Source organism: Cyrtonyx montezumae, unplaced genomic scaffold (genome assembly GCF_038088225.1).
Source record: "Cyrtonyx montezumae isolate F1298 unplaced genomic scaffold, pur_monq_1.0 scaffold_21, whole genome shotgun sequence".
NCBI lineage: Eukaryota > Metazoa > Chordata > Aves > Galliformes > Odontophoridae > Cyrtonyx > Cyrtonyx montezumae.
In genome coordinates, this window is record NW_027071948.1 from 3,956,520 (window position 1) to 3,982,632 (window position 26,113).

Here is a 26,113-nt window from a genome sequence, read left to right on the forward strand (position 1 = left end):
TAAGTTCCTGAAAGCAGAGCTCACAGATCCTAATTTCTTTGCACTGGAAACTCTGCATATTGAAAAACATGCCTTCTCAAAAGTGAGGTCAGAATTAAGTAACAAGGAGTTGTGCTCTATCCTCAGAAAGATTCATAAGAAGGTACAAAGATGTTCTGAAGTCATTACTTCTCCCAGAAGGACCTATTTTACAGTCTAGGTCAAAACTTCACATAATCCTAACACCAGAGGAATTCAACCTGAATGAGCTTAAACTTGTTCCCACTTTCTAGCAGCTCCTAACTAAAAAGGCAAGTCTACTGTGCTTCGAGGGTTGCTTTCTTTAACCAAACAATCTCCCTAAGGCACATTAAGCTCTACAAAGGCATCCATAAACTCTCTGACAGATTCACGTGCTTCCTGAATGAGAGAAGCTAGAGGCTTACCTTATATTAAATTCTTACCTGGAGGCTGTTACCTAGAACAGTTTCCCAAAAACTCTCAAGCACTCAAGGCTCAGAACAGGAACTTATTCCCTTTCTTCCCAATGCATAGCAAAAACAAGAGTTCAAAATAAAATAATGTTAGGCATAAGGAATCAAGACTCACCAGCTCCCCGAAGTGCTTCATGGCGTATTCCAGCACCCCAGCAGCAGCTTCTGGCTGTTGCAGTTTGTTGTTAATGCTGTATAAGTGGGAAGAGAAAGATCATTTAACACAGCTGGCAGCACTCAGGCTGCTATGAGCTTCTCCTTGATAGTATCAAGTTCTGTCAGTTAGCAGTACCAATGGATCACGCTCCTTTTTCTTTAAGACTTTTAAGTGAATGATTAGACTAACAAAGAGACACAATGGCTACAGTAGGGGGTACGTATATTCTCTGCATATATTCTCAAGATCTGTTACACAGAACAATGATTGTATGTGATTATTAATGCTGAACAGCAGTCTGCTAGCTTCACTTTACCAGTGTAAGCAGCTTACTGGATACAGTGTTAAGAAAGGTTGGACCACATACACCACATACTGGAAATAAAACCAGACTGCAAGGCATTTTCTGACTACTGATTAAGTAGAATTCCATTTGGAAATTTATATGAAGTCTTTCCTCCCACACTGAGATTTCCTTTTGGAAGTGCTCATGTAAGATGACAATCCATGTCAGCTTTCTTTTTACACAACAGGCAAAAATGCATCCAATAGATGCATAGTTGTGCACAACCAGTTTCACAGAAGGACACATGAATTGGAGGAACTGAAGGTGCAGATCTTGCCCAGTCAGTACAAATGCGTTATGTAAGTATACATACAGAGAAAGACTTTTATCTTTAAAAAAAGATCACTGGCAACCACACTGGAAAGGATTCTTCTGAGGTTTTGCTTGCTTTGGTTCTCCAGCTATCACTTTTCCCTCTTGCTATCATTAAATTTAGAGATACAAACAAGATTTAACAGTGATCAAAAGGGGACTTGAGGAAAACTTCTGTGCCTGCTCTCATATTTCATTTCTTCATTTTAATTTCCTCAGAATCTCATTTTCTTAAGCTAGAACTTCCTCCCTAGTGTTTTTTTCCATCTTACCCACTTCTATGTATACAAGACCTTCCTGCCATCGAATACCAGCTGCACTTACTAAGAGCTTTACAGTGCTGATATTCCCCCCCCATCTGCCTCAAATAGACCACCAACTCATTTGAAAATGTGAGTCAAGATTTTAATACTCCAGGAAACGAGCCACATCACTAAAACAGCAGACAAAGCTGCCAACTTCACAAGAAGCATGCACTTCCACACTCAGCTTCATATAACACCTCTGCACTTGGGCAAATTCATACCAGTACTCTTCTCTTGCCTGTTTTCCAGACCAATCCAGAGACACCTGCCACCACAGCATCCCATGGAGTTAAACACACTCACCTTGTTTTGCAAGAGTACCTGAATTTTGTGAGACACAAGCAAATAGACAACTCCTGAGCCTGTCTCACCAGCTCAAATGATGTGATCTAAATCATTTTTATTTCACATGGTTATTTTTTATTTTACAGTTGGAAACGGCTCCATCTCCACGATGGTTGGTGGCTATCAGTGTTTTTGCTCAGCACCTCCTTAATACGGAAAGTAACTTTTTATGGAGCTCCTACTATTTTACAAGACTTATTTATTTTCAGATTCTGGTTGATTGCTCTCCTCTTTCTCTATTGGCACTGGAAAACAAGAAGGGCAATCTATTCCCAGTGATGTCACAACAACTGAGCATGTTACAACACAGATTACAATCCAATATTAATACTTGTTAACACTGGGAGTGGAAACAGCAAAACCTATCAAAACATGGTCAATGACAGAAATGCAGAGACACTTCCAACCATCTTTGAATATGTTGTTATAGATAGGTGTAGCTTGCAGAAATGCCCCTTGTTCATTGTTATCAGAATGACAGCACATATATACATATCTTTTCCCCATAAGAGTTGCACTGATTCATAAGAAGCAATGCAATCTACAGTATTAAAGGGAGTCATCTGAACAGACAGTAAAGAGAAGGGACACTTGAAAGTGCTATACACACACACACACACACATATATATATACACACATATATATATAGTCACTGAAAATTCCCTCTCTTAACAACTAAAGAACCAAGCTCATTGACACACTGCAGATACCTGGCAAGGTCAGGTAAAACACCTTTGGAAAGAGGAACTAGGAATGGCTTGAGGTCAAATTAGACTAAAAATGTACCAGAGAAACGTCCCAGCTCTTAAAGACAGGCACCCAAAAATGGGAAGCTTTGGGAATATATCCATGCCTTTCTTAAAGTAAGATAGTCAAAGTGCATACTACTCCACGCTTCCCAAGGGAAAGCTAGACAGCAGCGCCCCATAAAAGTGATAAATGGTTGTCACATTTCATATCCTGATGATTTAAAGAGCCACTGGCAGGAACATCACTTCTAGTATGTCAGGCAGTTAATTACTTCCAACTTATCTTTCTTGTCAACGTGTCCTGACAAATTGTCCCATTATCTTTTTTTTTTTTTGACAATTAGCACTGCACTTTTGCTGATGCTCCCTGGTGCACTCCATTATTCTTTTTTTTGTTTTGTACTTTCTTGGCTGTCCACAGTACAATTAAATGTTTCAGTACTCAAAGTTGTACCTGTTAGGTTTAAGGAGAGGGAGAGAAAAGAAGGGGAAGGAGAAAGGCCTGGATTTAAAAGAATGTATAGCAATAGATATGACACCGTGTTGTTACTATTAACCATAGATCACTCTTTTAATAAGTGATCTGATCCACACCGTGAGTAAAGCTAAGTAATTCCTTGGACTGGGATAAGCCACTGATCACAGCCACTGGTCACAGGGTACATGTGTCAAACTTTGAGGAAAGGCTGAAATATATTTACTATAAGAAACAGACAGCAGCTTCTAGTCAATATTAGTTATCCAGTGCACAGTCTTCATGACTGCCTTCCTCCTAATGCTCTCCAAATGCCTTTTACATTTACAGTGCACTCCAACAGTGCCTTTATACTACATTTCATTTATTTCCATACTAAGTTGTGAAGTGTTTTCTCTTAAGAGAAATGCTCAAGTAAAATCTTTAAAAATTCAATCTTTTAAATGCCATATGTACATACTTTAAGTCTTCTAACTGAAGCACAAGCCATCTGTATTGTTTGCCTGCTTACACGGATCAGATTGGTACACAAAGTAAAGCTACAGAAGGAGAAAACGGAGACAGCAAAAGATTTCTCAAGCTGTTTCAAGACACAGACTCTAATACACTTTGCAATCATTTCACTACCTAAAACCCATTATTTGATTTTGCATTTTATGGGATAAAGTGAAAAAGAAGGCCAATAAAATAAAATAAACCGTAAGATCCTTATACTTTCCTACAAAATGAGCATTAATCAATTGCAAAAGTGATTTCCACCAGTTTGAATGAGTTTGGCCCACCTGGACTTATATAAAGCAGTACAGGCTAATTGAGTTTGATGGCAATAACAATATCAGAAACATTAATTTCCACATTTCAAGCATACAGTCTTCAGCAGAGACATATGGGGCAGCCAGATAAGGAAAAGAGATGGGCACAGAAAGCTTTGTAAAGAGAAGGCATAAATCCAAGATTACCTTTTTTTCCCCATTTGTTAATCAGTATAAGAGAGAGCTGAGCCAGAAGAATATCCAACCCTCCTGTTATATAATAATATATATAATAACCCAACCTTAACCTGTTCGTAGCACTTGAGAATGTTAAGATGTGACAAGCCTAATGAAAAACAGTTTGTAGGGATGGAATGGTACAGTAATGGGGAAAAAGTGCTTATTTCTGACAGATTCTCTGATAAGAAAATCCTGGACAAAAACCTTCAATCTGTGAACTTTATTAGTTGTGAAAGATCAGGTGAACCTATTGATTGATTATCAAGATATCAAATGAAAACACAAGTCTTCAACGTGCAAAGGCTGTTTCTGAGCTAGAATCACAAAAGGAAGAGCATTATCTAAGAGAAAGGCACCCCTATTGCTTGTATATTTTGAAGGCTGTTTAAACAGAAACCAGACATGAACTGTGAATGGAAAACAACTTTACTGTCTTCAGCAGGAAAAACACTCTACTGATGGATTTCCTCCTCCATAAACCCCAGGCATAATCTCTAATGCTCACTAGAAATATTCCCTTTTATACAGTCCAGTATCTTTGAGGATATCTAGCAAAATTCTATCACTCGAAATACATTAAATCTTCAAGAATGAGTAAGAGCCTGGAACCTTCCCCATCATCCCCACTTATTTTTGTTAATATTAGAGATTTTTCAAGAAATCCCAAGTCTATCAGGGAGAGAATACACATTTTCTATCTCCAGAAAGCATCTCAAAGCTCATTAGATAACAAACTTATTTTTGCAATAAAGCAGCTCGTGTGTAACATCTAAAAGTAGCCAAAGTCATCTCCTCAACTCTGTTTAAAATCAAGCCTCCATCTCACAGATTTTATTCACCTAATTCAAGCTTGTTTTCCCTTCAGAAGTGCTAAGAGCTTGCTTCTGGGAGTAGAAGTGGAAGCTATTGCAACTTTGGAGAACAGATAATCCTCTGGCACAAGGAACTGGATTTATAGGCTAATTTCCTCAATTCTACAGTTTGTGTTCAGGCATCCCCGAATTCCTGATTCAACAAACTCCAGAAAAAAAACCGCCAGCAAAGAGCCGTTTTCAATAAACAGTTGCAATGAGTGACTGCTTACAGACCAGACTAACTGCTCCCAATCCTCACCCTTCCAAAAAAGGATGCAACTCATTGCTCACAGGCATTAAAATTGGTCAGATTCCCAAGTATAAATACTTGAGAAATCAAACCAAAGCGTTGAAAAGCTTTGGAAGAAAAAGCAGTGAAAACTGTGACAATTCCATGAAGCACACTGTTTCTTACCAAGTTCTCTCACTCGTTTCACCAGTTCCTATCTGACATATTTATAATAATTAGTTGCAGAATAGTACAATTTCATTTGTCTTTACTAGGGATTTAGAGAGGTGAACAGTTCCACACTTTTCCATGCTTCCTGGCTGTCTAGAAGGGAAAAGCGATCTTCAGAAGGCTTTGGCAAAGCATGGACATCGGGGCTCTGCCAGGAGAGACCTGAGCATCTTTGCCATCTCAGCAGGCACCAGGAATGCTAGATTGAAGCATTTGCCAGATATGTGTTAAGGGTTTTGCAATGACTGGCTACCAAATAAATAGCCACGGGGCACAGCTTTTCTTCTCTCAGCTTCACAAACACCTGCCAGAAAAACTTTACAGAGAAGGCAGTCATTTACACCCATCTCTAATTTAATCCAGCCCTCCAGGGTCAGATACCTGGTTCCAATTAAGAGATATTAATATACTTCTCTAATTACGTAACACAAACCAACATCTTAAGGCACATGCTAACTGTAATGATGTTTTTACTTAACTGTCCCAACCACTTCAAATCTACATCCTTAAGAAAGTTAAAAGAATTTGCCTCATGTTCTTGAATTTAAGATCTCATCTTCTGAGCTACCATGTAGCAGAGTACCTCCAAACACAAAATACAATGGAAGAAAGGTAGGACAATGAATTTCAGACTGAATTTCTCTATCAATGCCAAGGGAAAGTCAAAAATAAAACTGGGACGTACTCAGCTATCAGGGAACCAGTTTCTCTTTAGTTACACCCATAGCTATGCCACTTTCCCAAATTCAACTTGAATTTAGAGTCCTATTTTAAGTAAACTCATGGAATCATTTTCTATAGACTGTCAACTTCTACAGTTGATCTTATCTGGTAACAACTTACACCAATGTGGATAATAGACTACTACTTTCCATGCAACATAGAGAGACTCAACTTCCAAAAAAACCTCAAATTCCATTAGTGCTAAGGTCTCTGCCAACAGAGATGTCCACCTACATCCACTTTAATGCTTCCTCAAAAGCAATGACAGATGTGAATATTTGTGTTCTTTTCCAATCCTGCATAATGCTTGTTGTTGTACCTTACAGAGAACAAAATGACAGAACAAAGTAGCATCATCTCAGGAAAACCAAAGTACAGAACAGAAAGATGTCCAGAAGTACAATATACAGTTCACAGGCTGAATGTGAAATAAAACTCTGGCTGTCTCATTTTCAATTAAATAGTTTAGAAAGGGATTCAGAAGCCTTTCTGCACTGTTTTGTAACATCTGGATGCAACATGGAGCTTGACTGTATCCTAGTACTTCTAAAACTTAAATCAAGAGGGAATGCAAGGACAAGAGTTACTCTGTTCCAGATCTGCCCCACATGACACAAGATCACATGTGGGGGAATTTGGACTGTACAAGACAAAGAAAAGAGTTACTGTAAGCTAGAGAAGCAGCAGAGAGGATCAGATTCCTATATAACATGATTGGGACGTTAGCAGGGTGGCTTTTTGGGGTAAGGAAGCCAGAGTCAGGCCTGTCGTGCTCTTTGTTCCAGCCTCCACAAAAACATGTTTCTCATCGCAGGCAGCCTGAGAAGAATTTGCCCCTGGGAATGACAGAAGCTCCAGCTGGAAGAGGGCTCAGACAGGATTAGTGGCAGAACAAAAAGGTCAGGCTTTCATCCGTGTGTAGTGGCACTTTCTGGTCTGAAGTATAAAAGCAATTCCGCTATGGAAGGTTTCTGGAATGCCCGTGACAACAACATGACTGATGCCAATGGTCTTCTGTCAACAGAGGTGTCCTCTGTGCTTCAACCAAATTGCACTTATGTCTATCTCTGGTGATACCTGAGGTCAGCAACACCACACAGCAGCCTCACCAGCTGGTCCTGGCAGGGGTTCAGCCTGAAGTACACAGGTAGTCACCCACAATGCAGCTCAAGGCACCCGTGCTGCCTGTTTGGAGATCTCTAACTCTGAGCACCAGAAAATCCTCTTCTTCCACTTTAACACGTTCTGCCCCTTCAGTGCTTTGAAGCCTTCATCTGCCTAATCTGCACCCTGGTGAAGGATGAGGGTTCTCATTTCTGTTCTGCAGAAAAGCTACTTGCCAGCTGTGCTGCAAATCAGAGACAGAAATGAAGCATCTAGCTAAAAGCATAAAGAAAGAGGAGAAACTGCACCAGCTAGATGTTGTTTCCCATTTCTCTAAAAGAGAATGGGAGATCAGCAAAGCTTTTCTAATCTTAATTAAGCAAAATCCTGCAGCTGCTTTGGACCAGCAAAAGAATTTTAAATGGGATAATATGTCTCTGCTGTGTTTATTCTTATTTTCTTTGTAAAAAGAGCAAGATTAGCTTTATTTTGCTTTCCTGGACACCAAGAACTTTCATGACATTTACCCCAGGGACAGACACATGGGTCATTTACCCTTTCATTTGTATCTTATCTTTGTTATTTTTCACAATCAGAAGCTTGGCAGAGAGAGAATAACCCACACATATGGCATCTGCGGGGCAGTTTGCCTGTGCAGTAAAAGCTGATGCACAAGGATCCAGAAGAAAAACTGCAGACCTTTAGCAAAAGGTTACACCACTGATGAAACTTTTATACAGACAATTATAATTATCTTTTTAACTGTTAAAGGATGCAGAAGGAGAAGGGAAGTCTCAGGATCTCTGCCAGCTGATGCTTGACCTATACCCTGAAGATCTAAAGATGAAGTTATTCTTCAACCTACACTTTATATAACTCTGGATGTTTTAATTACCTATAGATCATCTTTCTCTCTTAAAGCCTTATCAGCAAACTGGCCTCCACAGCACTGGAATTAGACTGATTGTTTTCTGGACAAGACACATCTCTTGTCAACTTTAGTTAGATCATCTTTCAGCACTGATGTCCTCTTGCTTGTCCACCATGCACAAGCGGAAGTACAGGGTTTGATTTACCTATTTTGCAGAGTTCTGTGCACACCAACCTTAGATATCCCATCTCTAAAAAGAACAGCACTGAAGTCTGCAAACAAGCACTCCCATCACAATAATGTCCAGAAGGATGAGGATTAGATGCTAAACAAATTAATTAGTTAACATATTCCCTAAATTATGGAATACTGCAGCATAGAGTTACACAACTCCTGGACAGAACGTTAGGATGACATTCTGCAGCCACGGGCATCTGCTAGGGAGTTACCTTCCTTGAACTTTCAAAAAAAAAAAACCATCCTGTTTGAACAGACTTTTCACATCCTGCACCTCCAAGGCTCTCATCTTATTAAAGTACCAGAGTTAGTCACCAAGAGGGCTACAATCCAATAGGCAAAAATTACTGGAAACTTTCCTCATTTCCTAGCCCTCTCCCACTCAGCTCTGTCCTGAAGGCAGATGAAGTCTCTCCTGCACTTCCCAACCTTTCCTGGCTGAAACCTGTTCCAATTTCACCCTGTAAATACCTGATACAAAGATGAACTGGGAGGGGCCAGAAAGCTCCACATAGCTTCAGGGGGTGGAAGTAAACAGAAAAAACGTATTTAAGATGCTTTGAGAGAGACTTAGAAAGCTCATACTCTGACAGGAGGGGTCTAAAAAAAGGCTGATTCTTCAGGCTCCACCTTCAAAGACTCACTTCATTGGAAGAAAGCTAGGTACCATTCTGCTGTAGCACTTGCAGAAAGTCTCATACATACCCCAGCTGCATTCAGACGACCCGCAGTCGGTTGGAATTTTTCTGCTGCTGTGAGCAAAAATGCAAGCAAGATCTACTGTTCATCTGGCATGGCTCTGCATTATCACTGTGTCTGTTGCTGTCTATCCAGCACTGCTGCAGAAGCCTCCTAAAAGGAGGACAATCAATGGGAACACACAGTCCAAGATGATAGGGTGCTGCGATGAAATTAAAGAGCTCAAGTTGCAAGTAGCCAACCTGAGCAGAATGCTGCAGGAGCTGAGCAAGAAGCAGGAAGGCGACTGGGTGAATGTGGTCATGCAGGTGATGGAGCTGGAAGGAAGCACCAAGCAGATGGAGTCCCGCCTCATCGATGCTGAGAGCAAGTACTCCGAAATGAACAACCAGATAGACATCATGCAACTCCAGGCAGCTCAGACAGTCACACAAACTTCAGCTGGTAAGGAGGGAGCTTCCAAGCTCCCAGCTGCACGTCTTAATGCACAAAATGAACTAATGGTTAGTTCTTAACGCTAGCATGTGCCACTAATGAGCTTATCAAGTATGCATACTGAATACTTCTGCTTAAAATACTTCTGTACGCAGGTGATCCTCAGGGAAAAAAAAAAAACAAAACTATTTGACATCATGTCAAAAGTCCAAAGATCCAGTTGTATTTTAGTACCTGCACGTTTGTTACCAGAGAGTGGAAAAACTGAACAGATAATGTATTAGTGCAGGGATGAATACAGTCTTACACCTTACTTTCTCAGCACTTCAGTACCAATCCAAAAAGAGAGTTGGGTCTGGGAGGAAATGGCTCTGGCAGAGACATCCTTTGAGTTCACAGTGCTGACAGGGGAGCAGAATTCAGTAAAGCAATTAGAAATGCTCTCCCAGCACTACTGAGATTTGTAACCACAACTTTATGATGATTTCTAAGCAAGAGTAAGAGACTTGATGACTTATTTGAATGATAATTCTCCAAAATTCAAAAGGTGCACATGATGCAACACATAAGTGGTGATATAAGCCTAGCTAAAACACATTTAAATCATTCAAAATTCTCTCTTTCCTAGGGGAAGATTTCAATGCACACAGCAATTACACAGGCTTATAATGTGAAATGCAGGTGCATTTTGTAGTTCAGCTACTTGTAAAGTGATTTCTAGAAGAGTGTCTTTCAGTTTTTGTTGGCTTTTATCTTAAAAAGAAATTGATTTCATCAAGCTTAAGATTTCTTTTAGACTACCATTACCTCAGATGATTGCATCTTCAGGAAAAAGAACACATACACACACTTTGTTTTTTAATGCTAAGGAAAAACTTCTATTTACTATATTCTGCTTGCAGAAAGTTCCAGTTGATCAGTTCTGACACACCACTCACTGTTCACAGTAGGTATTAAAAGATTTTACCATGAATGAAATTCACTGGAGCCATAGTAAAAGTATAGGAAAAATTAAAAGTAACAACAGACAATAAACTAGCCCAGAAGATATTTAATTCAAACATGTCTGACTACGCCAGGTAAGACACGCTGAGTCTGTACTAAATTGAAAACTGTCAGAACAGATAAAGCCTTGCTTCAGCTAGTTTAGCTCTGTCAGAAGCAGTACATATCACCAGCACCAAGTCAGCTCCTGCAAAGGGAGGAAGGAGGCTTACAGAGACTGACTGCAGCTAAAAACCACTACCTGTATCTGTCACAGCTTCAGTGCAAGAAGGACTAACATGCCTCTCCCACAAACTCAGCTAACCTGTTTAAGCACACAAGTCAAAGCAGCACCTGGCAGCAGGCCCACCCATTCTACTGGATAAGGCTTTATTATCGGAAGGGGACAGGAAATAGATGTTTGTGCTGAAAGATAAGAAGCTTTACAGTTGCAGTGTGAAAAGAAGTAAAGACCTCTCTTCAGACCATAAACAGACTTGTAGAAAGTCTTCTTCACTAATTATTTCTTGTACTACAAATACAGCTTTAAAGAAATCAGAGCTGGGGGGAGGAGGGCATTATTCTTACTGCTCAGAGTCTTACTTCGTGGTTTTGATTCAAGTAGATGCTGTCTATGACTGCTCATCACTTTATCAGAGGAACTATCGTATCTCTGGTGTTTACAAGCTACCTCCTGATGAATTCCTGGGGAGTCCAGATCTGGAGGTAAGGATGTAATGTACACAACAAACATTAAGTGTCTCCTGAAATATAATACAGAAATCTACTACAAAGAAAAAGAGAGCACATGCTGAGTTAGGAGACAGCATCTTTACATAGGCAAACCTGGGAGGAAAGTACATTTAAAAAGGGCAAAACATAAGAAATTCAGGTAACAGTGCTTTGTTTTAATTATTTTGAAACAAAACAGGAAGCTCTTCAACTTGAAAAACCTGGAACAGTACTGTTTCTTGTCTTGTTCCAGCTGAAATCAAATTTCCTAAGTCTGCTGATCAGTACTGCATTCTTCCTCTTCTAGGTGTTCTGTGACATGGAGACAGATGGAGGTGGCTGGACTGTCATCCAGAGGCGCAAAGTTGGTTTGACATCTTTCAATAGGGACTGGAAACAATACAGGGAAGGATTTGGCAATATTCGGGGAGATTTTTGGCTGGGCAATGAAAACATCTACCGACTTTCACGACGTCCCACTGTTCTGAGGGTAGAGTTGGAGGTAATTTCAGCAACCAAAGCCTGTTGGCTTATTTTTTTACTATTATTATTGAGTGGTTCTTCAAAAGCAGATGCCATCTCTTATGACTATAGAAGGCCCAAAGGAATTTGCATGCTTTAATTAGAGGAGAAGGAAGCAGGATGGTCCTAGTGTCAGATTCAAGGACTAAGTAGAACCATGTTCTCCAGCAAGCAAAAATCAAGGTTACAACCTTCGATCTCCATACAGACCATGACTTAAGAAATGTGAGCTCTAGAGAATCCTGCACGATCCAGTGCAGACAGATCAAACTGCTACCACTTCAGATTTAAATATTCACTCAGGTATCTGATAAAGATTTTGAGGCCAAGTCTTCTGCTTTGCAGCAATTCCTTCTGGTTTGTGCACAAGTGAGTTTGCACTGTATTACCCAAAAAACCAATTTCTTCTGTCTCCTTAGGGCTTGGTTCTGGTTTGGGTTAGTTTATGGTCAGCATAATTGCACTGAGGGATGGGAAATGTAAAACAGAAGTGAGCAGAAAGGCTTTATGTCTAGAAGTTGCTCTTTCAGAGGAAAAAAAGCAACTCGAGGCAGCACACAATTGAATGAGTCCCTTGGATGCGAGAGCTACAAACCAGGTTTGCATACATACTGTCTGACACCAGTGCACAGACTTGGGAACATGGTATCTTGCTCTGGAAAGTTTCTTTGCCTTAGTAGAGAAGTTCTGTCAGCCTGTTCCTGAGATAGAAAAGACTCATAAAAAAGGACTGAGAAAAGACACACAACACACACAGTCCATAAATAGAGGCCATGGAGTCTTTTTGTAACCATTCTAACAGCAATCATTTCTTCTTCACTGTTTGTGGCAGGACTGGGAAGGTAACATACGCTATGCACAATACAAGCAGTTCACCCTGAGCAATGAACTGAACAGCTACCGACTGTTTGTGGGGAACTACACTGGCAACACAGGACGTGACTCCCTGAGGTACCACAACAACACAGCCTTCAGCACGAAAGACAAAGATAATGACAAGTGCGTGGATGACTGCGCTCAGTTCCGTAAAGGTAAATGCACACAAATGCCCTGGGGACACACACTGTCCCCACTGAGCAGCCGAGTCATTTCATGAGCACACAAGACTCTGTCACAAAGATAACTGTCTCCACTGCTCCTTGCTCTTTATTTTTTCATTTCCTGCTCAAAACCATGCAACAGGTAAATAAAAATTGTCGATATCCTTCTGAATAAAATAATGCATTTTTAGCTACTGAGCTCAGAAACCTTCAAGAGGTCTTTAGATGCCCACACTAGGAACCCAAATTCATTGCCTACACTAACTCCCAGTCAGAAAGATGGCAAAGAAATATTCCAAGAGGAATGAGCAACAAAATGAAAAGCTAACAGACTAAATTGTCTGTTTAACTGTAAAGCATTTATGTATTCAGTATCTATGCTAAGTCTCAAATTTACCTGTAACACCATCTACCAGGGTCACAGCCTCAAAGAATTAAATACTGTATTCTGGACAATTTCCTCAGAACAAAGCAATAATTCTTTGTGATATAAGCACAACACATGCCTGATTTTAAATAAGTGGCTCACTGGGAATCTATTGATTTGTTTTCTGAAAAGGTGGATATTGGTACAACTGCTGCACAGATTCCAACCTGAACGGGGTTTACTACCGCAAAGGAGAACACACCAAAAACATGGATGGTATCACCTGGTACGGGTGGCACGGATCAACCTATTCCCTAAAAAGGGTTGAGATGAAGATCCGGCCAGAAGACTTCAAACCATAGAGGAAATCAGTATCTGATCACACAGCTAACGTGATGCCACTACGGAGAAGGTGGGCAACTGACAACACTAATCCCACCATTTAACTGTCCACTTCATCCAGGATGTGCAAAACGTGCATAGTATGTACACACAGAATCACTAAGGCACACCACACACCAGATACAGCCACTAGTGTTATCAGGGCTCACTTATCTCCTCCTCTTTCTAAAGGGATAAATACTGTGTTAGAATAGGTTAGAACAAAATGCAAAACACCTCCTGCGCTTACAGCACCTCCAGAAAACTTCCTGGTGTGCTTTCACTAGCACTGCAACTAATGGGTTGTATTAACCAGTTAGGCAGGGACTGCAAAAAGAAAGCCTGCTTGTTCCCATTCCATCTGTCAAGAACAAGCATTGCTGTTAACTCCTTTCAAGAGGGATTCAAACCACAGAGGTGACACATTGGTCTCAAACAATGGAGAATCACCAATTCAAAGTGTTCTCGATGCATCTTTCTTCAGGTTACAGCCCCACAGAAGGAAGAACAAAGCCCAACAATTCTCCAAAAGCTAATATTGTGCAGGTTCTCTCCTGAAGTTTTACTGCCATCTCCTGCTTCTGTCCCCACAGACAGCTGCATGCAGCAGACAGTACCCTGGAGGAAGGATTTATCCCATATCCTGTATAATACTTATTCATAAAGCCCGAGAAAACTAAAGCACAACATTTCAGGCCACCACCAAATTATGTTCACGTTCAGATATGAAAGTGTTCTATAAGGCAGTAAGAAAAAAAACAACAAGTTGGCAAAAATAAAGACCTAGCCAACCAACCAACTCCACTCCAACATCTGAAACCACTGTATCCTTAAGCAAAACACTACTACACACCAGAGAATCCAAAAGTTACTGAATCATGCTCTAGCACAACACACTGAGAAATATTTACACCTGTTCTGAAGATCCTCCGACTGAAAGTTAACAGGAAATTTTATGCTGAAAATCAGTATGTTGTTACTCCCTTTTATAACGCAGTGTTGAAAATAACGTTAAAAAAAAGACTCCTCCCACAGCCATACTGTTGTTTGAATATGTTGGAAAAGACAGTTATATTTAAAATATCTATTTTTGTTCACCTTAAAGAGGACTTGAATCTAATTTAAATCATTCAGTCTTGTGTGAAAAGGGAGATAGAAGCGACTCAGTAATTGCTTTATGTATGTCTGACTATTAATTGTTTGACAAGTAATACTATCAATTTCAACTGCATGGAACTCTAGTTTGAACCCTTTTATCTGTGGTCTTGAAAGAGCATTTGAAAGATTTCTAAACTTTAAGATTCCTAATAAATTGTCATTCATTTTTAACCCTGATTTATTTCAACTCTTTGCTCCTTAACTTGCTTTATGATGCACAAAGAAACAGCTGCACAACAGACCAAACTGAATTCTATTTTTTTTTTCTCATCAGAAAAATAAAAAGACAAAGGATTAAAATAAAAATAAAACAGAAGCCGGAATGGGGGGGAAGGGAAAAAGAAGGCAAACTCCAAGGAATTCTGAGGACTGAAAAATTACTTCATACAGATAAAGCCAGTTTTTGTTTAACCAAAATCAATTTGTCAATACCAGATTGTAGCACTAATGTTCCCAGGGTAAGAAACAGATTCATGTTTGAAAATGGGTAGTTTAGTACCAAACCCAATCCCTTCAGAGTTCTGAAGCCAGATGTGTTACTGAACATTGTTGCTGGTAAGCAGAGAAGGGGAAACTCTGAGACAACAGAGCAAAGCAACTGCAAGATGAAAATGGAAACAAGTCTCTTGAGAGGGCACACGACCACTCCTCTGCTACAGAACATACACAGTAGCTTCCTCTGCTTTGTTATTAACTGCACATGTATTCCAGGATAACATTTTTGTTGACAAAGCTCAAGACAGTACACTACCCTACTCAATACAGTACATTTGATATATGAAGAATAAGATCTACCTAAACTATAAGAGTAGAATTTGACCGGAAACTTAGTCAAGAGCTTTGGCTATTCTGCCTTCTTTGTAGGTATAGAAGTCTTTCATCTGTGTTAAAGGCAAATAGCTCCATACTGAACTTGAAGGGGGTAAGAGAGGAAATCAGAACAATCCCCATCTTTTCAACTTCCTGTAGCATCCTGTAGCAGAATTCAGCAAGCAGGAGTGTACGCCTACAAGCTAGAGAAGCTAAGCCTACACAGAGACCTGTGGTAGATACTGAAATTCTATGAACTGTCCATATTCATTCCAATGGTTTCCTAAATTGGGAATTGATGTAGGAGCAAAAAAAATCTCAACAGTTGTGGTCCTACCTGATGAGAGACTCTAGAATGGCTGGAGTGGGACCCTTCTGAAATTCCAGCTCCTTGTAGTGAAGGGCCTTGGCATACGCTCGACATTTTGCTGCTCTCTCCCCCAGGAGGACAATGCCATTATCATCTCTCAAAGGCAGTGGACCCTGGGTAGAGCACATATATCAAAAGAAAATTAATTTAAAAAAGAATAAAGTGAGAAAGTATGCATGAACTCTTTACATCTGTCCCATGCACTAGACACTGGTCAACTAGCCAGTGTTAGAAAGCCTGACAAGTCTACCTTGTCACTGTGTTCCATGAATTCTGCCAAGTTCAGCAGTGTCTGAGTGACCTCTGCAATGTCCTGAGAAGTCAGGGCCAATTCAATGCTTCGGATCAACTCATCCTGCTGGTCTTCATTCAGTTCAGACCAGCATGAAACAAAAGCAGCATTGAAGAGATCTCTGAATAGAGGGGAAAAAAAAAAAAAAGAGGTGGAGATTATTCATGAAAAAAGTCTACTTGAGAGCAAGCTTGATTTTTATACAGAGAAAGATAGCTAGAGACAGCATAGATGTGTCCATCTTCAAAACACAGCAGTCAACTTTTATAAAAGCTAACTACTGTACCAAATACTGATACCTACATTTTAAGAATACATAATAGGCTGAGATAATATGGCAGTAAGAAATGGTACAATCATATGTTAGCAAGTACTTCAGGCTAGAAAAGAATCTTCAGAGCAGCAATAACAGTGACAAAGGATGAGGTCTCATCTGACTTTGGTTACACATGGATGCAGTGAAAATGATCGGGCATTTCGCTGTTCGTGCACAGACACATTCTGAACTCACTAGAGGACTGCAACAGCTGGAGACTGCATTAGTGGCAAATCTTGGGGAGAGGAGGAACGGTGATGAGTAAGACAGTGACTGCCCTTGTCACTGCTCATACTCTGAATACTGTGAAATGGATTTGCAATGCATTTGCAAACATGTATGAAGGAAAGGAGCATTACCTCAGTCTACCTAGGAAGGGCTGAGCTTTTACCACACTCCTTCAATTGCATAGGTGACAAAGCTCACATTAACATAAAATTAAACAAGGGCAAACACTTTCCTAACAGCAGTAGCCAGATTCTTTGTACTGAGATGACAAGTGCATATCATAATGGAGAGATAACTGCACAACTGCTTACAGAAACCCTACATTTCTCCAGACATACTGGTTGCAATAAAGCACAGCAGCTTACTCCACTCTATGGAATTTTTATTCACCCGCAACAGACCCATGAGAGTGCTTCATACTCCAGTTCCACTTTTAAGTGTCTTATGTTATTTCTAGACTAATACGCAGAATTCCACTAAAGATTTTGTGCACATCATGGAGCTGCCAATTGCAAAGGCTGGAAATGAAATCAAGTTGCCAACTATTTGATTTGTCCCAGGAACTCTATTTATGAAACCTAAGAGCTTTTAAGAAACTTTCTTTTTCCTTATAACCTCTGGCTTGCATCTGCATTTTCAAGTAATCTGAAAAAGACATGATTACTGTACCGAGCCATAGGATTATATGCCTGAGCCAGGGCCCAGCACGAGCGCAGGGATGGTGAGGAGGAATCTTTCAGCAGCTCCAAACTGAGTCTTCTTAACCATTCCAACCAGTCATCCTTGGAGACTCTTCTTGCTGCTCCCCAGGCCTGTGTTACAAAGCAAAACAATTTAACAACCAACCTAAACAGAGCACAGTCCATCAACAGGAAGCATTACTTCTTTACAACTCCAAACGAAATTTCTGAGATTCCCTTTTCAATTCTCTGAAATCCGTTTACAGCTACCAAGTAATTCGCAGAAGATCAGTCTTATTTCTAAGAAGCTCATTCCTGTCACAACAAATATTTAACGTTAAAGAGCTGAAGCCACTGCTGAAACATCAGTTTAACAATACTTACTGCATTTAGAATTACATTTTACGTCCAGAAATTTGAAGCCTATCCGTCCTGATACTGTGCTGAATGCTGCAAACATTTACTGTTTCACTTAATGTAGCCATTAAATTCTACAGCAGCTTGAAGAGAATATAATAAACAGTAAGATATGAGGGCAGTAGTTGATTAGAAAAAAAAATAGGCTCTGAAGTAGATGTCTCTAGAATCTACAGATGATTCTTTTTAACCAAGGGAGCCTTCTTGACACTTCCTATAAAAAGAAAGCATCAGGATTACTCAACAGTTTTTAACAGCCACACAATGCAGCTGCTTCTATCTTTTAAGTCCCTTAGCACCTTCTGATTTTAAAGGGAATCTCCAACACTACCTTGACCGTGACCTTGTACAAAGCTAGCAACAGAAAAGAGAAGTAAACAAATGAATAGATGCACTGAACAAAATGCTTTGTTCAGACAATAGCTCCTCCATCATGCTGCACAGAGCTCCAGTTTTACCTTCTGCAGATTGATGGTGCTAACGTGTAATTTCTTCATAGGACCTGTTTCCACAGGACCACTGGCCAAGGTTTCTCCCTGGTTGCTTCTCAACATCCGATGCTGATAAATCAGGGGATCCTCCTCTTCATCAGCAAGAGTATAGCCCTACAATAAATGGTTCACAATGAGGACCACACCCACACACATAAAGCAATTTTCTATAAATCATATGGATGATAGAGATTAGCCAATCTCACAACTCAATTTGTGAAGCAAACAGTGTTCCATAGTAATGATTATTACAGCCTATAAAGCAGTGAATTCAAATGATAGTCCTTTCAGATTTAAGATAACTTTGTACTAAGATAGCTCCTAGTACGAAAGGACAAAATGCAGAATAACTTCACTTTAAAAATAAACTCTTTCTTTCTATTCATCTCACCTCTAGATGCGGGACAGCAATGCACTGCTTGTCCTATACTAAATTAAAAAGCAGTTATTGAGTTTTTGAAATGTTGGCCCTACTCCATAGGGAATGAAACCTTGTTATCTCAGTATTAGGTCTTGACACCGTGGAAACAGTAGGGGAAATTCACATTTAAGAACCTCCAAAAGAAAAAGTAATGATAATGGCTACAAGTTTAAGTTCTTATCTACGACTTGCAGTGATTTTCTAGGGGAATTAACTGATACCATTTAACAACAATTTTCCCAATCAATCTGACTCCTTACAGACCTATACTTAACACATAAATACAGCAACAACTGTTCTTCCCCTTACAAGTAACTTGAAGTCTCCCAGCTACATCAAATTTCAACATGAAAACATTCCTCAAGTACTTTTATGCAAACAACTACATAAATTTCAACTAACCTTTACAATTCTGCAGATAAGAACATCATAGCGCTGATGGTTAATTCTGTGTCGCACCAGGACTTTGTTTACCATCGGGATAAAAATCTGGTACTGGACAAGGGAATACATCAAAAACTAATTACTCAGTCTCACCAAGAGCAGTAAAATCCCACCTTTGTTTCACTGATCTTATAAGAAAACATTTGTGAATGTCCAATTTTAGTAATACCCAATTCCAGAATCAATTAAGAGAAGGAAAGCCTGTTTTATTTAAAAACCCCAAAACACTATGCCACAAATATTCAACTTCAAAGCCTTGGTCTTTTGGACCATTCCTTCATCTATAAGCTTACAGGCCTTAGAAGAGCATTACCTTCTTTCCCAGCTGGAACACCAGAGAGGAGAGAGTGTCCATTGCAGTTGTTCGTAGCTCTGGGCTCTGATCAAGTGTTCGCACAATGGGATGAATAATTCGTGAAGCATAATCAGTAAAATCCAGAGACTCTGTCAGGCGGTCCACTGTTTCCAGAGCAGCTCTAAAGACAGAGCAGAGAGAAGGGAAGACTTTTAATTTCTCATGGCACAACAGGAGAAATGGATTGTAAAAAATACATAAGTGAGTTGTGTTCAGACCTCCTAGGCAAGAGGAGTAATGGGAAAAGTATCACTGAGACCATTAATGCAGCTATCACTTCCAGGACAGCTTCAAGTTGCAGTGACTAGAACACTGACCTGACAGGTGAGAACAGAAAGCAATAGTCTACACACAAATAACAGTGCTGCAAAGTCCAACTGAGAACAGTCTTCCATAATGATTTAACACTGAAGATTGAGAGTTATTTCATTCTACACATGGCCAGGGAAACCACAGCCAAAAAAAGGGACTGCAAAGCCACTAACACTTACTTTCGAGCCACCACTGGGGCATCTGGGGCATCAAACAGCTTTACAATGGGAGGTAGTAATAAATGAAGGTAGTCATCCAGGTTAGCTCCAAAGAGCTGGATTGCATTCAATAGCTGGAGAGAAAAAATTAAAAAAAAAAAAGACCCAATATGACTCAAAGTCAGGAAAGCTGCATTTTAAACAGATCATTCTCCAGAGAAAAGCTGCTTTGATCTTATGCTTTCAACAGACTACTGCGTGTATTTCACCCCAAGCCACTGCTGACATTGCATCTACCCCATCTGCTTACAACACAAGCAGTGGAAGTCCTTCCAGAGCAAGGCACACAGCCTGCACCTGCCTTGGCAGTACCCAAACCAAACCAGCAGCTTGTAGCTTCCCACCCACCTTGACAGAGACAATTCGACTCTGGCTATTGTCATGCATGAAGACCCGTAACATGTGAGGAATGAGCTGAGGCAGATAGAGCTTGAACTCGCCTCCTAGAGCCACCACAATCTGCTCAATAAGTAGGATAATTGTGCTCTGTATGGAGTTGTTCATAACCCAGAAATCCTATGGAAGAAAAAGAAAACAAAAAAATTAAGTGTCTCTCTTTCAGCTAAGCTGTACCAATTACAAGAAAAGCAGACTGCAGGAGACAGCATCTACATAAATTAAAGATTGCACGGAGAGCCTACACTTCCATTATGAAGTTATATAAGTGAGAAGTTTTGTTTTTAAAACATTCAGTGCCTCCAGTATGTTTACTGCTGTTAAAAATATCCTCCAGGACTGATTTCTACTACTCTCTAGGTGTTTGCAAAGTACGTGAAAATGAAGTGAAATGCCATCTATTTATGAGCTCCAAACACCTCCTGTTAAAGCTGCTGTTGAACATAGGATGCACTGACAGTACAAGACTGTCTTGAAGATTGTACTCACTCTCATGAGGGTGACAATTTCATCCATATAGGGCCGAATATGACTTCTCACAAAGGACACTAACATCCCCAGCTGCTGGAACAGGAACTAGAAGGAAGAAGCAGATAGTGATCAAGGTAGCTATTTGAACAGCATAGTGACCCTGGGTGAACTGTGTTTCAAAAGCAATTCACGAGCTCATTTACTGAACAAATAGCACACGTGCTCAAGAAACAGGGCTAAATTCTTAGTGGCTTCAGTGCAGTGCTGTTTGGTTTTTGTTTCTTAGTTTTTTAAACTTGCAGCAAAAATGTTATGAGCTCCAAGCTCATATAGTCAAGCACATGAATATTTATTAGGATGTGTCAGAATAAATTTGCAAGCACAAATGCCAAGACTTCAACTACGACAGAGCTTTGTAATTCAGATTGAAGGATGCTTCCAAAAAGTTAGACTAACCTTTCCCCCTTCCTGTTAGCCAAACTGGCACACATTTTTAAATACTCCTGCACTCTTTCCCACCCCCACTAAGATATACTGGTGAAAATTCACTGGGGAAGAGTGTTTGTTCCTTCATATATTGCCAAATGTGTAACTATTTTTTGAATGATGGTTGATATAAGAAGAGAATTTTGACTGAAACAATTTTATTCACGCATACTACGACAAGTTTGCAATTCCTTTTTCCCTAAAGCAGTCTTACATTCACTTGTGGCAACAAATTTATTTTTAAAAATCTCCTTTTCCATAGGATGTATACAGTTGAAATGTATACAGCCTTTTTTTCCCCCCTGAGAAAAGTAGGAATATCTAAGCTATTATGTATTAAATTTAATTTCTTCATGCAGTATTTGAAGACTACGGTGACAAAATACAGTGAAGGCAGAGCTCAGAGAAAGACAACAGGCATGAAAACTGAGTAAGAAATAACACCAACACCTACATTTACCAAAAATGAACTCTGAGCTCCTATACTGTGCCTTCTTTTCTTCTTTCTTTTTTTTTTGTTGTTGTTGAGAAAGCATGAAGGACACATACGACAAGGACCTGCATCCTTTAGGCTTTAGTGTCACATGTACTCTCCTCAGCTCTTCTCCCTAGTACACCTTCATGTCCTTTTACCCAAACATTTTTAATAGGTGTGCACATCTACAAAAAGCTTTCAAGTAATTAGATCAATCATGTCCAGTTCAGCCAACCCAGCACATGAGAGCTTTTCCTTCCAAACTGAGAAGTAGTTCAGTATGGGAGAAAACAACAGTTTTATAGCAGGGTTGGGAGTCTGCTAAGGAAGCATCCATCCCACCTATAAAACACAGTATCCATAACTAATACAAACCCCCCCTTCCACCCAACATATTTTCAGCAGCCTGAGAAAAAGGTTTGGCAAACAGCAGCCATCTCTGGTCAGATGCACCACCTTAGGCCCATTATCACAATTCTGATTTCCTTCTAAAACTGTTAACTTAAGTGGGGAGGAAGAGAAAATGCTACTGTGGAATTACTGTCCATGCTGCTCTGGATGTTAGCAGACTGTAGCAAATGGAATTTTCCTCCTCACAGATGAGCCAAAGTACACAGCTGTATTGGAAACTTAAAGAATCTACCTCTACTATTTAATAACTGCAACAGTACATTAATGCAGAGATCACTGAAAGCTCTGGGAGATGCACAAGCTGTTTTCCTGGAAAAAAAAAAATGACAAACAGCTTGATGAAAAAAAAGAACAAAAAAACCCAGAATGAGATATTGTCCACATAAGGATTATGCTCAGAAGCAGCTGTTTCAATAAGAAACAGAACATTTGTTCCCACTGGATATTCCATCAAGTGTTCAAAGGAGAGAAAAAGCAGAGGTGCACCTCACTTCTGCAGCATGCTAGACAGCAACACACAGCACAGCAATGCCCAAAGCCAGCTGCATTCTCTTAAAACGCATTCCTATTTCAAGGCAGTGGAATAAGAGGGAAGGAGCATACACACCTCTCGGATGGCACCATCACAAACCCTTATTACATTAAGGAACGTTGGCATGACCTGGGGCAGGAACTGCACACACTTCAGTCCAAGGGATTTGAAAATAAAGGTGATGGCCTGAACCACCATAGTGTGGTGCTGGGACAAGGACTGGTCTCGGAATATCCTCATCAGGGCCACCATAGAGACAGCTGGATAGAATTCATCCAGAGGGAGGTTTCCCATGTTCACCAGCATCTCACTGGTACTGTAGTCCGCTAGGAGAAAGAAGGTAGTGTCACCAGCTATATATTAAATGTTTCTCAGTACCAGTTCAAGAGAACCTTAAAATTATATAATAATAATTTGCTCAGAAGAGAAACAAACTGGTAAGAAAAATAAATAAGCAAAACCAACAACCCCACAACTTGATTGTATATTCATACATTGAAGTTATTCACTTGGAAGAGAAATGAAAACAGATGTTTCTCCAGACACTTACAAGAATCCTGGCTAGATTTGGACTCTGAGAGGCTGACAGCAGAAGCATCTCGTGACTGATCAATCATGCCAATATTCACCTTGTGCTTGTAGGGGTCCAAAGCACCCAGCAGCCCTAGCACACGAATGGCCTGATAAAAGAGAAGCAAATAAAATTCATCAGAAGTGCAGCACTAAGGCAAAAGCCAGCACATGAATCCAGGCTTGGAAAGGTGCTGAGGATTAAAGAAAGAAGATCTGGAACGAAAATGACTGCCTGTAGTCCTTTCCACCCAACTCTTGAAGGCTATTTTATTGACCCATGTTTTCACTCTCTTGATTCTGCTTATTGTACCTATGTCAGCCACAGCAATTATCTTCCAGGTTTTTTTTTCTTTTTGGTTTCAGCCTTTGTTCAGAGACATCTATTTCAAAGTACTCTTCAGAAAGCTTTTAGAAACAGTTGTGAGAAAGCTTTGTGTTCATACCTCTCTACGGGTGCCCTGATTCTGCTCAGTCTTCAGGAAGTTCAGAAGCACCTCCAGTAAAGTTGGGTACTTCCTGTACGGTTCCACCACATAACCAGTGCTAGCCACAAGCTGACCCAGTGTCCAAAGAGCCACCTGGAATGGCCAAATCCAGAAGAGATTACTTTCGACCACTGAAAGTATTATGCCATTCAACAGAATTGGTGATTGACTTACTTAGAGATACAACTAAAATAGGCAACAAGACTGAGTCTATGTACTCCAAACAAAACTATTTCACTTTCTTCTCCCTTTCCTTCTGTACCTTCAGAACTAAATTCTGTGCTTTGTCACAAAAGAGACACTGCAATTCCCAGCCTGTGACACAAGTCACAGATGTGACTCCACAAGAGAGATTTGAGTGATTTAAAGTTTTGCTCTAGCAGCTGTGATGAGACACAGGTATTTCATTACAGTTTCTGTCACAGAGAACAGCAAATTCAGTGCAACTGTCAAACACTTACTTGTCTTTTAGCCAGGAGGGAGGAGTCCTGCAGCATGTCCATAATTATAATGAAGAGTTCATCCACCCACTTCCTCATTTCCAGCCCACTGACCTATTGAAAAATTACATAAGTTCTTCATCTAGCACTGTCAGAAGCTTGACAACTGACAAACATGAAAAAGAGGCATCTGCAATTTCCCTACCTGTGCAAGTTCCCCTATGGTAGCTAGAACGTTGTTAATCACCCCCGGGTTTGGATCTGGATCAGGATCTTTCAGTTTCACAATCAGTGCCTGGGAGGTGACAGAGGAACAGATTAGAATGTGTTGAGAAGACTTCTTGCTGTACATGAAGTGCTCAAAGTGTTCTCTTCTTTCCTTTCCACCTAAAATTCCTCAGGGGCTAAACTTGCATCATGGTGAGTATTCAAACAGTAAATTAAAACCTGGTGTCACAAATTTTATGCAAATCCAGAATGAAATGAGGTTACTCTGTCATATACATGCATTAATCTGGGTAATATCCACACCAATCTGATTTTCTACTGCTATGGTGAAGCTAAATAAAAGCAGCTTCTGATCAAGGCAGGGGTTGTACACCCACTTGCTGTATCATTTCACTCCAAAGTCATCAGAAAATGTGCACGGAAAAAGACAGAGAGGGAGAGAGACTGACTGTACCTTAAGGATAGGCTCCATATATGGACGAATGAGGCGTGGAGCATTAGAAACCAAGTGACCCAACATCCTGGCACTTTGCTCTTTAATCCTACCAACACCACTGTGTTCTAGTTCTGTTAGAATCTGTAGAAAACCCAATGGAAGTATGAGAAATGAGAAAACAAAACGCAGGTAAATACTCTTCAGATATCTCTCCTACCCAATGACACCAAAAGAAAAAACAAACACCTCAGCACTTTTAAATGGTATTCTACATTTGCACCCCATCCATCCAGTTAACTGGGATATATGTCTTCAAAACAAATACACTTGTGTGAGCAGTGCATAAAAGCTGTGCAGAACAAGCTCATCAATACAGCAGGAAAGCACTCCAGCAAGATAAACACGGGGCAAAATAGTGACTGCTACGCTCTCCTACTAAATACACTCCTAAAGCTTCATTCCAAACATCCACCAGTTAGACAGAACTGCTGAAACCTACTAAGCTGGGTGATTAATACACTCGCTCACCCTCCCTTATGTTCACTGCAGCCAGGTAGCCCAGTTCTTCAGCACCATCTTTATCTCAATTACCAAACACTTTGCAGGTATTTCTCTTTGTTACCTGGATTAACATCTTGCGCAGGAATGGCATGACAAAGGCAGGGTTCATGCTGCTCAGGCGACCCACGGTACAGATGGCCAGCTCTCGGATTTCAAATACTTGATCATTCAAGGCCACAAAAAGAGCTTGCAAGTTTTCTGCCTGGGCAAGGTGAGCATCAAATCGCTCATCCAGAGATGCCAGCACACAGAAACGTATATCAGGATCTGCAAGAACACATTTGTTTTTCTTTAACTACAGTAAGCTCCTGCTTTTATTATTACCATCACTCAAAACTGGCCTCAAAATTCTTCACAACCTCAAAAAAAAAACCAAAAAAAAAAACCCACACTACCACACTGAGAGCTTTCCCAGTATTTAATACTACCTCAGTGTTTTACCCATGAGAAACAAGCTAGATCAGCCCAAGAGATTCAGTGCTGCTCTGTACTGCACCGATATCCCAATCAATACAATGTTAACCTCTTGCACATAAGCAGAAC

General features: G+C 40.2%; 2 protein-coding genes across 4 annotated transcripts in view; one reads left to right on the top strand and one right to left on the bottom strand.

Moving 5' to 3' along the window:
- The window catches only part of MTOR (mechanistic target of rapamycin kinase), a 59,011-nt gene that overhangs the window by 25,870 nt on the left and 7,028 nt on the right, over positions 1-26,113 (bottom strand). For both annotated transcript variants that reach the window (XM_065738082.1, XM_065738083.1), the window contains 17 exons: positions 25,632-25,837; positions 25,028-25,150; positions 24,551-24,640; positions 24,367-24,459; positions 23,864-23,998; positions 23,398-23,527; positions 22,923-23,173; positions 20,962-21,048; positions 20,425-20,592; positions 20,038-20,150; positions 19,505-19,667; positions 19,150-19,242; positions 18,294-18,440; positions 17,408-17,550; positions 16,153-16,315; positions 15,870-16,015; positions 589-664 (listed from right to left, as the gene is read on the bottom strand). In XM_065738082.1, the coding sequence (XP_065594154.1) occupies positions 589-664; positions 15,870-16,015; positions 16,153-16,315; positions 17,408-17,550; positions 18,294-18,440; positions 19,150-19,242; positions 19,505-19,667; positions 20,038-20,150; positions 20,425-20,592; positions 20,962-21,048; positions 22,923-23,173; positions 23,398-23,527; positions 23,864-23,998; positions 24,367-24,459; positions 24,551-24,640; positions 25,028-25,150; positions 25,632-25,837 (2,327 nt within the window). The remainder of the gene's footprint in view (positions 1-588; positions 665-15,869; positions 16,016-16,152; positions 16,316-17,407; positions 17,551-18,293; positions 18,441-19,149; positions 19,243-19,504; positions 19,668-20,037; positions 20,151-20,424; positions 20,593-20,961; positions 21,049-22,922; positions 23,174-23,397; positions 23,528-23,863; positions 23,999-24,366; positions 24,460-24,550; positions 24,641-25,027; positions 25,151-25,631; positions 25,838-26,113) is intronic.
- On the top strand, positions 9,126-14,892 carry ANGPTL7 (angiopoietin like 7). 2 transcript variants are annotated; one of them, XR_010622319.1, is made up of 6 exons: positions 9,126-9,547; positions 11,148-11,248; positions 11,562-11,756; positions 12,609-12,807; positions 13,376-13,595; positions 14,049-14,892. XR_010622319.1 is itself a non-coding variant. In XM_065738112.1 (5 exons), the coding sequence occupies exons 1-5, from the start codon at positions 9,169-9,171 to the stop codon at positions 13,543-13,545; spliced, it is 1,044 nt and encodes a 347-aa protein (XP_065594184.1). In that variant the 5' UTR covers positions 9,126-9,168; the 3' UTR covers positions 13,546-14,892. The 2 variants fall into 2 exon arrangements, 1 of the variants encoding a protein (XP_065594184.1); XM_065738112.1 differs by having other exon boundaries at positions 13,376-14,892.